The sequence below is a fragment of the Aotus nancymaae genome, unplaced genomic scaffold (assembly GCF_030222135.1).
Source record: "Aotus nancymaae isolate 86718 unplaced genomic scaffold, 86718_ANA_hifiasm-v0.15.2.pri h1tg000010l, whole genome shotgun sequence".
In the NCBI taxonomy this organism is placed as follows: domain Eukaryota; kingdom Metazoa; phylum Chordata; class Mammalia; order Primates; family Aotidae; genus Aotus; species Aotus nancymaae.
Genome location: NW_026988421.1, coordinates 7,464 through 20,656, shown reverse-complemented (window position 1 = coordinate 20,656; position 13,193 = coordinate 7,464). Strand labels below are relative to the sequence as shown.

At 52.4% G+C, this 13,193-nt stretch overlaps 1 protein-coding gene across 1 annotated transcript in view; it reads right to left on the bottom strand.

Moving 5' to 3' along the window:
* The window catches only part of LOC105727849 (transcription elongation regulator 1-like protein), a 74,629-nt gene extending 62,697 nt beyond the window's left edge, over window positions 1–11,932 (bottom strand). The window contains exons 1-4 of the mRNA XM_064373724.1: window positions 11,809–11,932; window positions 9,980–10,078; window positions 8,504–8,595; window positions 4,808–4,896 (exon numbers count right to left, since the gene is read on the bottom strand). Of these exons, the coding sequence (XP_064229794.1) occupies window positions 4,808–4,896; window positions 8,504–8,595; window positions 9,980–10,078; window positions 11,809–11,932 (404 nt within the window). The remainder of the gene's footprint in view (window positions 1–4,807; window positions 4,897–8,503; window positions 8,596–9,979; window positions 10,079–11,808) is intronic.
* Between the last annotated feature and the right edge of the window lie 1,261 nt (window positions 11,933–13,193).

Genomic DNA, 13,193 nt, shown 5'->3' with positions numbered 1-13,193 from the left:
GAATTGACCTTCTAAGACCCGCCCCCGGCCACCATCCTTCCCACCCACCTCCACTGCAGCCCCGAGCCCCAAGCACAAGACCTTTTCCTGCTTTACACTCGGCCACGACGACCTTCTGCGGGGCAGGCGCCTTCTCACTCACGTTCAGGGTCTCAGCAGGAAAAGGGCAGTGTGCCCCGGGCAGAGGGCTCCCTTTTGTGAGGTCGGAGAGAATAGGCAAACCACAGTGTGCCAGGGCCTTACACAGCCACGTGCCAGGGCCTTACGGAGCAGCATGGGCTTGGCCTCTGAGTCTCAGCCTTCCATGGCTGAGACAGAGACCAAGCAGCTCATCTATTTGGGCAGTGATGGGCCGCTGTGCCTCTGGCAGAAGCTGTTGCTGGGACACTCCCCAATGCCGCATGCCTCCTTAGTCCTGGCGGCTCTGCCAAGCCCCTGCTGAGACCTCCTGTGGTCTTCATAGAAAGTTCAAGGCAGCCACAGTCTCCGAAACATCCTCTATCAGGGACGCCCTTTCTAAGCATGGGCTGTATCAAATGGGTGAGGGAAATAAGACGGATGACAGCCCCCACTCCTGTCCCTGGAGCTCCCAGCTGTCTCCTCATGGCACCAGCTGAGGCCCCAGTCGGGGAAAGACCGACGACTAGCGAATCTCTATAAACGAGATGGCAGCAGATGATTCGGCTAATTGGGTGAAATAGGCACAGCCCCACCCCCCACCCCACCTCATGGCAGACAGAGCTTTTCCTGGATGTGGGCTGCAGCGTGAGGAGAGTGTGCCGTTCCCAGATCTGCGTGTGTCATGCTGAGATTAGTGAGGACGTCACACTACGGGGCACGCAAAGCCCTCCTTGACAGAGCACGTGGCTCAGGGGAAGCTGGGACCTAGAGTGGCCCTTCGCTCTGCAATGGCAAGGGTGCCCCCACTGTTAAGGGTAAGTGCAAACCCGCCCTCTGGGGTATGGTGGAGGGCTGCCAACACTCACATCCTTATTCCAAGCCTTGCTCGCTCTCCATTCAGGTGGGGCTGAGGTTAGACCAAAGGCACGAAACGAGACATGCAGTGCAGCACCAGCCACGTCGCCACCCTCTGTGATGACACCGCACAGGCCCCAGCGGCAGGCCTAGGTCTGATGTGAGCAGTGTGCTCCAGCACGAAGCTTCTCCGTCCACTCGCAGGTGTTTAGCTACTCCTGTAGGACAGGAGGCGCCCACCTGGGGCTCCCTGGGGAACCCCCTCTCTCCATCACGCTTGCAAGTTAAAGACGACATGGCCAGGAACCTACACTCGACCGCTGCCATAGTGGCACCTGTCACTGTGCAGACCAGGCAAGCCTGCAGGGCCGTGGGGCCTCGGCCACCCTCCTTTTGTACTCTCAGGCCCAAGTCCTCACCCACGTCACCTCAGGCCCGCAGCCCTACACTCAGCCACTCCCTCTGACCCCAGCCACCTTACATCTAATCCCCAGCACCCCCCATTCATTCCCTCATCTGCAAGCACCCTGGGCTTAGCTGCTCCACCCTCAGAAACCCACAAGGACCCACTAAGTCCTCGTCCTGGGCGGGGGCCGAGCTCCCTGGTTCTGCTCCCGTGCCTGAGCATCTGTTGCTGCGGTGACGGTGCATTTCAGGTGTGATCATGCAGCGATCAACAGACTTCCTCACCTACTCAAAATTCACAGGCAAGGACCTGCACCAAGGGAGGGGAGTGCAGCAGCCAGGGAGGGACCCGTTCTGATTTACTGGATCCCACAAAGCACCGCTCGTGGTAACACAATATCGCTGGAGTAGAAAGCCGCAGGCTGCACAGTGAGAAGGCTCTGGTGCTCAAGGGAAGAAAGCCGCAGGCTGCACAGTGAGAAGGCTCTGGTGCTCAAGGGAAGAAAGCCGCAGGCTGCACAGTGAGAAGGCTCTGGTGCTCAAAGCCAAGTCTTCTGGAAACCTGCAACCCCCCAGGGGGGCCTGGCGGAGTTGTGTGAGGATTCCACGGGGTCCTCCGGAACTTTTCCCAGTCCCCAGTGCGACCTGCTGCCGTGTGCCTGCCTCGGAGACGTTTCAGAGTTTGCTTGTCGAAGCTCCCAAACCGAGTTTGTGGCCTCGTAAAATGTACATGTAGTTATGTGCCACAAAGTGACATTTCTTCAACCACAGACCCACGGCACCTATGGTGGTCAGTCAGATTACAATACTGAATATCACTGTCAGATCACAATACCAAATGTCACCATCAGATTATAATACCGAATGTCACCATTAGATTATAATACCGAATGTCACCATCAGATAATAATACCAAATGTCACCATCAGATCACAATACCAAATGTCACCGTCAGATTATAATACCGAATGTCAACGTCAGATCATAATACCAAATGTCACCATCAGATCACAATACCAAATGTCACCATCAGATTATAATACCGAATGTCAACATCAGATTATAATATCGAATGTCACCATCAGATTATAATACCGATGTCACCATCAGATTATAATACCGAATGTCACCGTCAGATCACAATACCGAATGTCAGCATCAGATTATAAACCCGAATGTCACCATCAGATCATAATACCGAATGTCACAGTCAGATCACAATACCGAATGTCACCGTCAGATTATAATACCAAATGTCACCGTCAGATTATAATACCGAATGTCACCGTCAGATTATAATACCAAATGTCACTGTCAGATCACAATACCGAATGTCACTGTCAGATCTCAATACCGAATGTCACCGTCAGATTACCGAATGTTACGGTACCTTCTCTATGTTTGGATGTGTTCAGACACACCCATACTCACCAGTGTATCACAGCTGCCTGCAGTGCTCCGTGCAGCCAGCGAGGTGGTCTGCAGCCTGGGAGCCACCATCTACGCCACGTGGCCCAGGCGTGCAGGAGGCCGTGCCACCAGGCCTGTGTGAGCGCAGCCTGCGCTGTGCATGAAAGGATGTCGGATGCCTTTGCCTGAGGAGGCATTCCCAGAACAGACCCCCATCACTGGGCAGCACATGCATGTACATGGCCTTTTCCAGATTCCCGACACAGAGCTCCCGGAACCCTTAGAATTTCCTGAGCAATGAAAGCACCTCGTTATTCCTACCAAGTCCCTGGCCATGCCTGAGGCTGCACAAATGAAGGGACGTCAGCCCCCTGAGTAGCTTCAGGAAGGGCGCTGGTCTCCAGAGACACCAACCACGTGCCTGGAGGGTCACAGCTTTCAGCCTCCGCAGCCCCTCTGCGCCCCCTCACTTGGCTGATGATTCCATCAGTCATGCCTATGCAGTTACATCTCTGTTAAAATCCTAAACAACGAGGTTCGAGGTGCTTCCTGGCTGGTGAACGCTGCGGCACGGGGAGGGCAGTACCGGCGAGGCCCAGAAGCTCAGTCAGGCCCACGCCTTACCCCGAGCACTGCTTCCACTGGCGGTTCCTGAGCTGTATCCTTGACAATACAATTGTCATCATAAGTAAAGCACTTCCTGAGTTCTGCGAGGTATCCTAGCAAATCATCATGAAGTAGAGAGGAGGTCGTGGGGACCCCCCGTCTGTGGTCAGCTGGGCAGATGTACAGACAGCCGGGAGACCCCGTTTGCAGCCGATGTCTCAAGCGGAGGGCAGCCTGAAGGACTGAGTCCCAGCCTGTGGGGTTTGACTCTGACTCCCAGTAGTTGGCATCAGAATCGAGTTAAATTGTAAGGGTCGGAGAATGAGTTGTCGGAAAACAGCATGATATTAGCACAAGGAGGCCTTACCCGAGGCGTCCCCAGGGTGCAAAGGAGCTTCAGCTGCAGATGGAAGGCTGGAGGCGCCAAGTGCCTGCCACCAACACTGACCATAGCGTGTCAGGCAGGGGTGCCATCGCATGCCAGGCAGGGGTGCCATCGCATGCCAGGCAGGGGTGCCATCGCATGCCAGGCAGGGGTGCCATCGCATGCCAGGCAGGGGTGCCATCGCATGCCAGGCAGGGGTGCCATCGCATGTCAGGCAGGGGTGCCATCGCATGTCAGGCAGGGGTGCCATCGCATGTCAGGCAGGGGTGCCGCTCTGTCTGGGTTGGAGCCAAGTTCACCCTGATGATCAGAGGGTCAGGGCCCGGTCAGCAGGGACGTGCTCACTGACTCTGTGAGGCCGGGGGACCCTGCGCTCCTTCGCCGGCTGCTTTCTGTGCCTGGCTGGCACATTAGCTGAGCAAGCGGCCGCTATTTCTGTTCTTTAAATTGTCTGTTCCTCCCAGCTCTATGCTGCACTCTCATCGTACGGCTTTCAACTTAATTCTTACTGTAATAACCTTTTATTCTGCTTCCAAATGACTCCATTATAAAAGGGCATTTTTAAAAACCAAAGGCCGTGGCTCCCTCATGGAGGGTGTCTGGAGTGTGGCATGCTCCGAGGGCAGGCAGCCACGCAGGGGGACAGAGAGAACAGGCACGCCTTAAATTAACAGTCATTCAGTGACGATTCTTCTTGGAGTGGAGGGAAGAAAGATCTTTTGACGCTTACAGCCTGCCACGCTCCCCTCAGTCGCTGCCTTCCGCTGACAGATACGCAACAGCATTATCATTTTAATACATATTCACAAATAGATCAGACCAGGATAACTCATCACTTAAATGCGATTTTTTCTTTCTGCAGAACGTGACAATGGTGCAGAATTATACCTGCCAGGAGTTACAAGTTCATTTTTTTAAAAGCACAGGACAGCTGAGAAGCATGCAGTGTCTCTTTGGTGACATCAAGCAAATGCCAGGACAAGACAGAGCCACTGCTAGTGGCTCTCGGGCTTTGGGGTGTCTTACCAGGGGGATCCGGGCACTGGGGTGGAGGCCACCGGCCTGTTGCCTCTGGCTGCACTGTCCTCTCCTCCCCCCAGCATCGGTGGAGGCTCCTTTCAACAGAAAGAGACGGGAGAACGGCTTTTAATTTTAAACCCTCATCTTCAATTACAAGCAAAAAAGGGTCACTGTCTATCCTTCCGAATAGACAAATCTCCTGCGGGCAGGCCTGCTTACAGTAGCCACAAGACAATGACCTCAGCACGGCAGCGGCTGGGCTGGGAGGTCATGCTGGGAACACAGAATCAAGGCACAGCAGACTGGGTGGAATCACTGGGACAAAGGCACCCCTCATTGTCCCAAGTTATCTAAGCTGCCTGCTTTTCCAGAAGCAGAGATGGCCAGAGGCAGCCAAGAGATGGCATCTGAGGCCTGACATCTTTGGGACAGAAAACCTCACTGGCTTCATCCCCAGAAATGAGCTGACCCAGTGGTGGGAGTCACGGAAACCAACAGCACTTAGTGGCAGAGGACCTCGAAGCTGGGGTGGGCACATCCTGGTCCCGTCAAGGTGGGAGGAAGCAGCAAACCCATATTCCTAAGTAAGGACTCTGTCCCACAGAGTCTGATTCCTCCCCAGGCCCCCTCCTTTCCCCAGCATCCAGCTGGGGGCAGGGCTCATGGGGGCTGTTTCGCACCCTGGGGAGGTCTCTGATTCTGACGCTCAGTGGGTCCATGTTTCCATTAAGAAATAAGAATGTTTGAAAATTCATCACCTAGAATAAAATGAAGATTTATGCCCTAAAATTAAGAGAGAAAAACAAACCATGCTGGGACACTTGATCAGTATTCATTAGGTATAGAATTTGTAGAAAAATTAAAATTGCTTGAGCTTTAAAAATATGGCCCATCAGAACTCTAAGATAAACAGAGGCCCATGATTCAGACGAAATCCTTTAGCTGTATTGATGTATGACAGACAGCAGACCTTTGTTCAGTAGAACCATATATCACAAAGAGAAATAAGAAAAATAAGGAAGTATCACCACAATTTTGGAAAGCCGTAAGAAAGAAATGAATTCACACGGAGTACAATAAATTCTCGTGTGAGAAACTTTTTTCGTTTTTCCTCTTCCAGCTGTTTCCATGGTTTTAATCTCAAACGTAGAATGCTCTGATAGATTATGTTTCTCTCGCTGGGAACATTAGTTGGGATTAAAAGATACCAGTGCCTTAATCAAAGCAACAACCTGGTTCTGAGCTGAGAATGTCAGGTGCAATTTGAACACTCAATTCATTAAAAAAAAAATTGAAAGTCATCCTAACATTTTAGAACCTCCGTTTCTACCATCGGTGATGTTGTTACTTTATGAGGCAGTGGAGGTGGGAAGATGATTAACCACTTGACCAGTCAAACCTGAACGAAGTCAGTGCTCAAGGGAACCTCCTTGGGAGCCCCCAGTGCTACGTCAGCCATGCGCAGGAGGCTGGGGGTGCTACGTCAAAGCCCAGCACATGTGGGTCCCTGAGGGCTGTGCTGGGCCGGGGGCCCTTCTGCGCTGTCTCAGCTGGCTTTCGAACAGGGCGCTGAGGAAGGAAAGTCTAAATTATGGAAGCACAGAAGTGTAAGATTATAATAAAAAGTCAAAGGGATCTCAAGTGTCTGTAAGACAACATTGAGATAAAGCTCACACCAGCAAGTCTGTCTAATGTGGCTGTTTGGTAGAACCCTGGAAAACAGAGTGAAGCTGAGTCTTGGTGACTGAGTTGTCCAGAATGAGTGGCCAGTGTTGAGAGATGCCAGCCCGGAGGGAAGGACAAGAAACGCAGAGATAAAAGCCCTCAGCCAGAAATGACCCGCGCAGTCTCCCGCGTGGGGGTGAACCTGGGAAGGGCATCTTCCTGAACATCACACAAGGGACTACCAGGAATTAAGGGTGGTCTGTTTCACGTATGTCCATCCTGGCATTTTGATATTTTGCAAATGATTTGTAATGTATATTATAATGTTATCCTTAAGTTTGTAAGTTTAAGAATAAAATTTTTATAATTTTCTAGTAGTAGGAAAAATCTTTGTTTCTTGTGAGAAAGTAAGGTCAGGGGTAATAATGGGCATTACAGGGAATATTCAGAAACACTTGTCTCAAAAAATATACACGAAGACCAGAGTTTACATTACCAATCCAATTAGAAAAACTAGGGGGCACTTCCATTATGAAGTTAATTGAACAATAGAAACTCCGCAAGGCGTCTCTGAGTGGTAGATTACCTCGGCTAATTATTCAGGCAAATAGAGTAGCATGCAATTTGTGATGGGGACTAATGTTTAAATCTGGCAAGGCTGGGTTCTCTGCTGCTAATGACTGAGGTCCTCTCTATGAGACACACGCTGGTTATGATTTCCTGTTGGTGATGAAAACGGCTAATCATGGTATAAAACTCTTGTTCCACGCTGAAGTCATAAAAGTGAATTAGACTCAAAGAACTCAGTGATAAAGTAGTTATTTAAGGCACGAGAAAGGCTATCTGTAATTAATATGTAATTCCAGCTTGGATGTTAATCTCCTATGGAAAAATCACACCTCAGGGGGCAAAAGTTTAATTTGCACTAACATTTGTGATCGATTTTCACCATTTAACATCTGCACCGTTGACTGGGGAGGAGAGGTGAATGGCACGGCGATTCCGTCCCGGAAGAACTCAGAGGAGAGACAGAGCCCAAACCAGGCAGAGCAGAGAACACACAGCACGGTTGGAGGCAGAGCAGAGAACACACAGCACGGTTGGAGGCAGAGCAGAGAACACACAGCACGGTTGGAGGCAGAGCAGAGAACACACAGCACGGTTGGAGGCAGAGCAGAGAACACACAGCACGGTTCGAGGCAGAGCAGAGAACACACAGCACGGTTCGAGGCAGAGCAGAGAACACACAGCACGGTTCGAGGCAGAGCAGAGAACACACAGCACGGTTCGAGGCAGAGCAGAGAACACACAGCATGGTTGGAGGCAGAGCAGAGAACACACAGCACGGTTGGAGGCAGAGCAGAGAACACACAGCACGGTTGGAGGCAGAGCAGAGAACACACAGCACGGTTCGAGGCAGAGCAGAGAACACACAGCATGGTTCGAGGCAGAGAAATTCCCTTAAAGGTGAGGTAAGAGAGAATGTTGACAAAGAACTGAGTCCCACCAGCGCCTTCAGTGTATTTGACAGGTGAGAGCAGATTAAGTGTGATTTGTGATTTCGAAATGTAGTAATAAGAGCAACTCTCTTGGGTTATTGAGAGGATAGACTGTACTATTAAAATCCTGAAATGCTTCAAATGCATTGTCCTGGCCAGTTTTTAAAATGCCACTTGGCAAACCAGTAAAGAGGAAGACCTGAAGTTAGAATGAGCGTGTTGGCTTTGCTTCCATCTTGCCTAAGTGGTGTCTGAGCAATTTGACTACCTTGCGTGTCTTCTCTTCCTTCTGGAAATGGACATCCCAACAGAGTCCCCCAGGGAGCCGCGGACCAGGCCTGGCAGGACCAGCAAGGGCTGCCCCCTGCTCTCCAGGCCCCACCCGGCCCTCCAGGGCCAGGTCCCATCGTTTCACGCAGCAGATGGCAGTCACTTCACAAACACCACGTAGAAAAAGGCGTGAGGGTGTCCCGGGCCCTGGTCCTCCACACCCAGGGTTTTGCATCTTTAAAACACACATACGAGCCCCAAAACTGACCTTGTCTTCTTTGTCCCCAGCCCGGCTCTTCCTCTGTGCGTGCAGCATCAGGGCAGGAGGGCGGGCCACCCGGCCCCGCTCTGTCCTTGTATCTGTTGGACCAAAGCAATTGTCATTAACATTCCATTTGTCACAGTTGCTTGGAAAACCTCAGCAATCAAAGGCAAACAGTGACCCTGAGGATTCGAGCTGGTCAGGAGACAGTGCGTTCCACAGGAAGGTGGCAGTGCCTCGTCCTTAGATTGAAGTCTACTGACAAAGTTCTCATCCCAAAGCAAGGATGCCGCTGACAATGGGCTTGCAGGGGGCCAGGGGCCTGGACACACACGCGCCCCTGGACTCCCTGGCCCGACCTCCTGGCATCCCTCTCCTGTGCCTGTGTGTGCAGGCGTGTTCACTGCACCCTACACTCAGCCTCTTGGAGAATGACATTCGGGAAACAAGCCCAAAAGGGGGAGGCCCAAGACTTGGCTGTTGTTCACCTGGTGACAATCACCAGGGTGAGGCCATGACAGCTCTCAGCACTCCCAGCCCGGTGGGCCCAGGGTGGGAGTGCTGTTGCTGTATGCGTGGGCATCTTGGGGCTGCTCTCTCGCATTCTGGGACCCCCAGTGCTCAGGGCAGTCAGGAGCCTCCTCTGGTGATGTCAGCCTGCTCCCTGGACTCCATCTATGCCCATAGTGGGTGCCATCTAAAATGCCATTGGGCAAGCCTTGTGAACTGGGCCACATGGGTTGTGGGTGAATAGGACACAGGCCCTTCCCAAGAAGGACAAAGGGCCAGTATAGGATGGAAGAACCAGCCTTGCTGAGGCTCTGCCAGCGGGTGGCCATGACGGGCTGCCCTTGGTCCTGGCCCTGCCAAGGGGATGAGAGGGGCTCCATGCCACCAGCGACCATGGCTTACTGGTCACCATAGCGGGCACTGGTTTTTCCAGGGTGCTGGACTCCACAGCACTTTGAAAAGTAGTTGTTTCAGGGGAGGAAGAGATTCTGCAAATTTCCGAAGATTGTTGCATTTTCATCTTATCCAAAAATGTCCATCTAACACTCAACATTGTGCAAGTAGATTCAGGGAGAGCAGCACAGCAAGGCAGAGCAGTGTTTTAACACCAAGAATAAAAAGCAAGACCCAAGCATCTAACCACACACCAACCCAAAACAACAGATCAGTTCTCAAAGGAAAGCCCTGGCCCAGTCACGCAGCGCAGGACCCTCAGGAAGCAGGGATTTGTTTTGCTTGACCCAGAGCTCAAGACTGGGCAGCACAGTCAGGCAGGCCCAGGTGCGTTCCTTCCGGGCAGAAGGGAGGATGGGGAATGAACGCAAATCCCTTTATACATGTGTGTGCACGGAACGCACAGATGCGCATATGCACGCACGCACACAGAAAGGATGTCCCGTGGCTCCTTCAAGACACACGTCTGTGATTGAAGTGGGTGAAAACCAGGACTGGGAGTCCCGCTGGCACCCTCACCTTCTAGCCTTTCTTCCTGCCCCACCGCAGCTCCGGGAAGCACTGCATAGCTCCGGCTCTTGTGTCCTCTGCGGGCATTGGCACCTGTCTGGCTTGTGGCTGCGGAGCCAAATGGCCTGCAGGGCAACCCTCTCCAGCGCCCTTGGGAGGAAGCCCTCATTAGGGTTGGATCGCTCAGCAAATTTATTTCAGATGCAGAGCAGCAACACCAAGGCAGCCTGGATATGTCCCAGAAGCCCCATCCCTAAAGGTGCCGAGTTCAGACACGGCAGAGGCACAGGATCCCACCCCCGGCTCCCCTCCATCCAGTGAGCGGGTGGAGGAATGCCCAGCCTGTCTTCCACTGTCACTCTGCACAGGGCCCTGGCCTGTAGGCTCTCGCCAGGGCCAGGTGGCGGGTCTGCCCTCAGTGCAGGCTGCCAGCAAACAGGCTGAGCAGGGATCCCTGACGGGGCTGGCCTCTTCTGTCATTGTCACACCAAGATGGTGTCCACACAGCCTGCACTGAGCACTCTTCCTTCACAAGAGGCCGGCCAGTGCTGACCACAGGGCTACCAGACAGCCATGACCACCCCAAGAGACGCCCTCAAACCTGGCAGCTCCGTGCATGGGTCGGTTTCAAGGTTGGCCTTGGGGAAGGAGCTACCGGCTTTTCACTGAACCGGAGAACCAAGCCTGAGTCAAGAAACTGGCTTTCAGGGAAGCAGAAATATTTCACTGTCTCTCAGGAAGATAAGCAGAGTCCCTGGATTGCATTAGGATTTCCAGAACTCTGCAAGAACCACTCCCACGGCCCGTTCCCTGTCAAGGTGCAGCAGGCATCAAGGAGCCTGGACACCAGGTCTCTGCCCTGATCCTGCCCGGCAGTCTGTCCCCACCCCACCTCCGCCTCCTCATCGGACCAGTGGGAATAGCTGGTCACTCCCTCTACGCCACAGAAAGGAGCTAGCAGATGGGGACACGGCCACACCCTGGGGGACTCGTGTTAAAGAACCTGGGGCTCTGTCCCTCTGCTCCATCCTACAGACACCAGAAGCAGCCGCCCGATTGAGGGACAAGGGGGCACACACAGAAGCTGAGCCCACCCTTCCCCTGCCCTCACGGACCCCACACAAAGCAGCCCCGAGAGAAGGGAGGAGAGAAGCTTACTCGGCGTCTCCATGACCCAGCACTCCACAAATTTCACTGCTGAACTGAGACCTATTTTTTGTCTGGATATGAGTGGATGGCTTTTTATTACCTAAGAATGAGCCAAAAGTGAATTGGTCTAAATTTTATCTAAAGTACAGCAAAGAGCAGGTCCCAGGGAGGAAGTCTGGATGGGTCGTGCACAGAAAGCTGAGGTTGTGTTTGAATCCTGTGCCATGCACTCTGTGTTTTCAACATGGTGGGCGCCTACAAAACACACAGCAATCACAGCAGAAACGTCCGTCCCTATCTTCTAAGGGCACGTAAATAGAGATGTGTTGTGAAAAACCGTCAGGAAAGTTGGCAGCCCGCGAGGAGGCCGTAGGCCCGTGACACCGTTCTCAAATGAGAGCGCTGCTCAGCTGATTCCCCATTACCTTGAGAAAACATATTCAGAGATTTTTCGTATTGAAAGCAGTTGATCTTTGTAAAAATCAGACCTTAAAGTTTGGCTTTTGAGATAAACAGATTTACGTCGTTTCTCATGAGTGCTTCTTAGAGAGGCTATGTTTGATGATCATTTTAAAGCCCCTAATCACAGACGCATACCCCCAGAACGCCTGTGACAGACGTGTGTGCCTTGCCCTAAATAGTTCTCTTCATGACCGGCACTGTTTAACAGACACTGATTCTGCAGGTACCCTGGAGGCACGTGGGTGGCACCAGGGGCTCCGCACGTAACTGGGTCTGCGTCTCAGCCATTCTGCCGTGGAAGTGCTTACTCGACGGCTCTCCGGGGGCCACTTCCGGGGTCCACTCTGACATGCTTAAATACTCTTTGCTTTGGGCCTCTCCACAAACTCTGATGATGTTGTCATAAAATCCTCCCTTGAGTGGCAGAGAGAACTAGTTTATGGAGGAAAATCAACAAGTTGTAAGACTATGGGCGCTAAAGCACTTCGGGGAGCAAGCAATATATCTCCACCCTCCGAGAGAGGCACGGCGGTAATACCTTCCTGTGCAGCGCCGCTATCGATCAAACCCAGCTCTGAGATGCGAAGTGCTCCCCAGCGGCCTTCAATGTGATTTTCCTCCTGGCAGTGATGAGAGACAGACAGAACTGAGAAGGTCACATGGAAGTCTGCAAGGAAGAAAAAAAGGCTGTGCTACCACCACCCACGCCAGTCAGCTGACAGGCATTTATTCACTGCCCTTGGAGAGTCCAGCACAGGCCTCCTGGCTGATGGGGAGAAATGAGAGAATGCGCCGTGAGCAATTAGACCGTCCTCTCTCAAAGTGCTGCAGAACTGCTGAGAGCTTCCAGGAGAAAGGCATTCAACACCAGCCCCTTGACGTCACATGGGGCAACAGCATAGCTCTTTAGGAAACGTGTGGAAAGGAAAACCGTGTCCTGTCTCCTGGGCAAGACTTAGCAGCTTCGGAAACTCAGAGCTCAGCAATCAACCCGCTGTGTTTCCCTGAAAGAAGAGGGAGGTGGGTTTGCTCGTGCCTGACCCAGGGTCAGGGTCCTGGCAGCTTTTCCCCGTTGTGCTTCTCAGTCATTATTCCAGGTCCGAGGCACCTGCTTGGACCCGGAAGGTGAAGACTCAAAGGTGTCGTCATCACCTGGGGTCAGGCCTCAGCTCACAGGCAGCACCAGGATTCAGGTCCAGTCAATGGCACGGCAGTGTAGCCATCACACATTCCAAGGCCAGCAAATGCTTCTTACGCCGAATGAAGTACCAGGAATTTACTTATTTATTTATTTTTTTATTTTGAGACAGTCTCACTCTGTCACCCAGGCTGGAGTGCAGTGGCACAGTCTCTGTTCATGGCAACCTTCAAGCGATTCTCCTGCCTCAGCCTCCTGAGTAGCTGGAATTACAGGCACATGCCACCACACCCGGCTAGTTTTTGTATTTTTAGTAGAGATGGGATTTCACTATGTTGGTCAGGCTGGTGTCAAACTCCTGACCTCATGATCCACCTGCCTCAGCCTCCCAAAGTGCTGGGATTATAGGCGTGAGCCACCATGCCTGGCCCAGAGATTTATTTTAACATTCAAAAGAGTTTGTTTCTCTAAAAA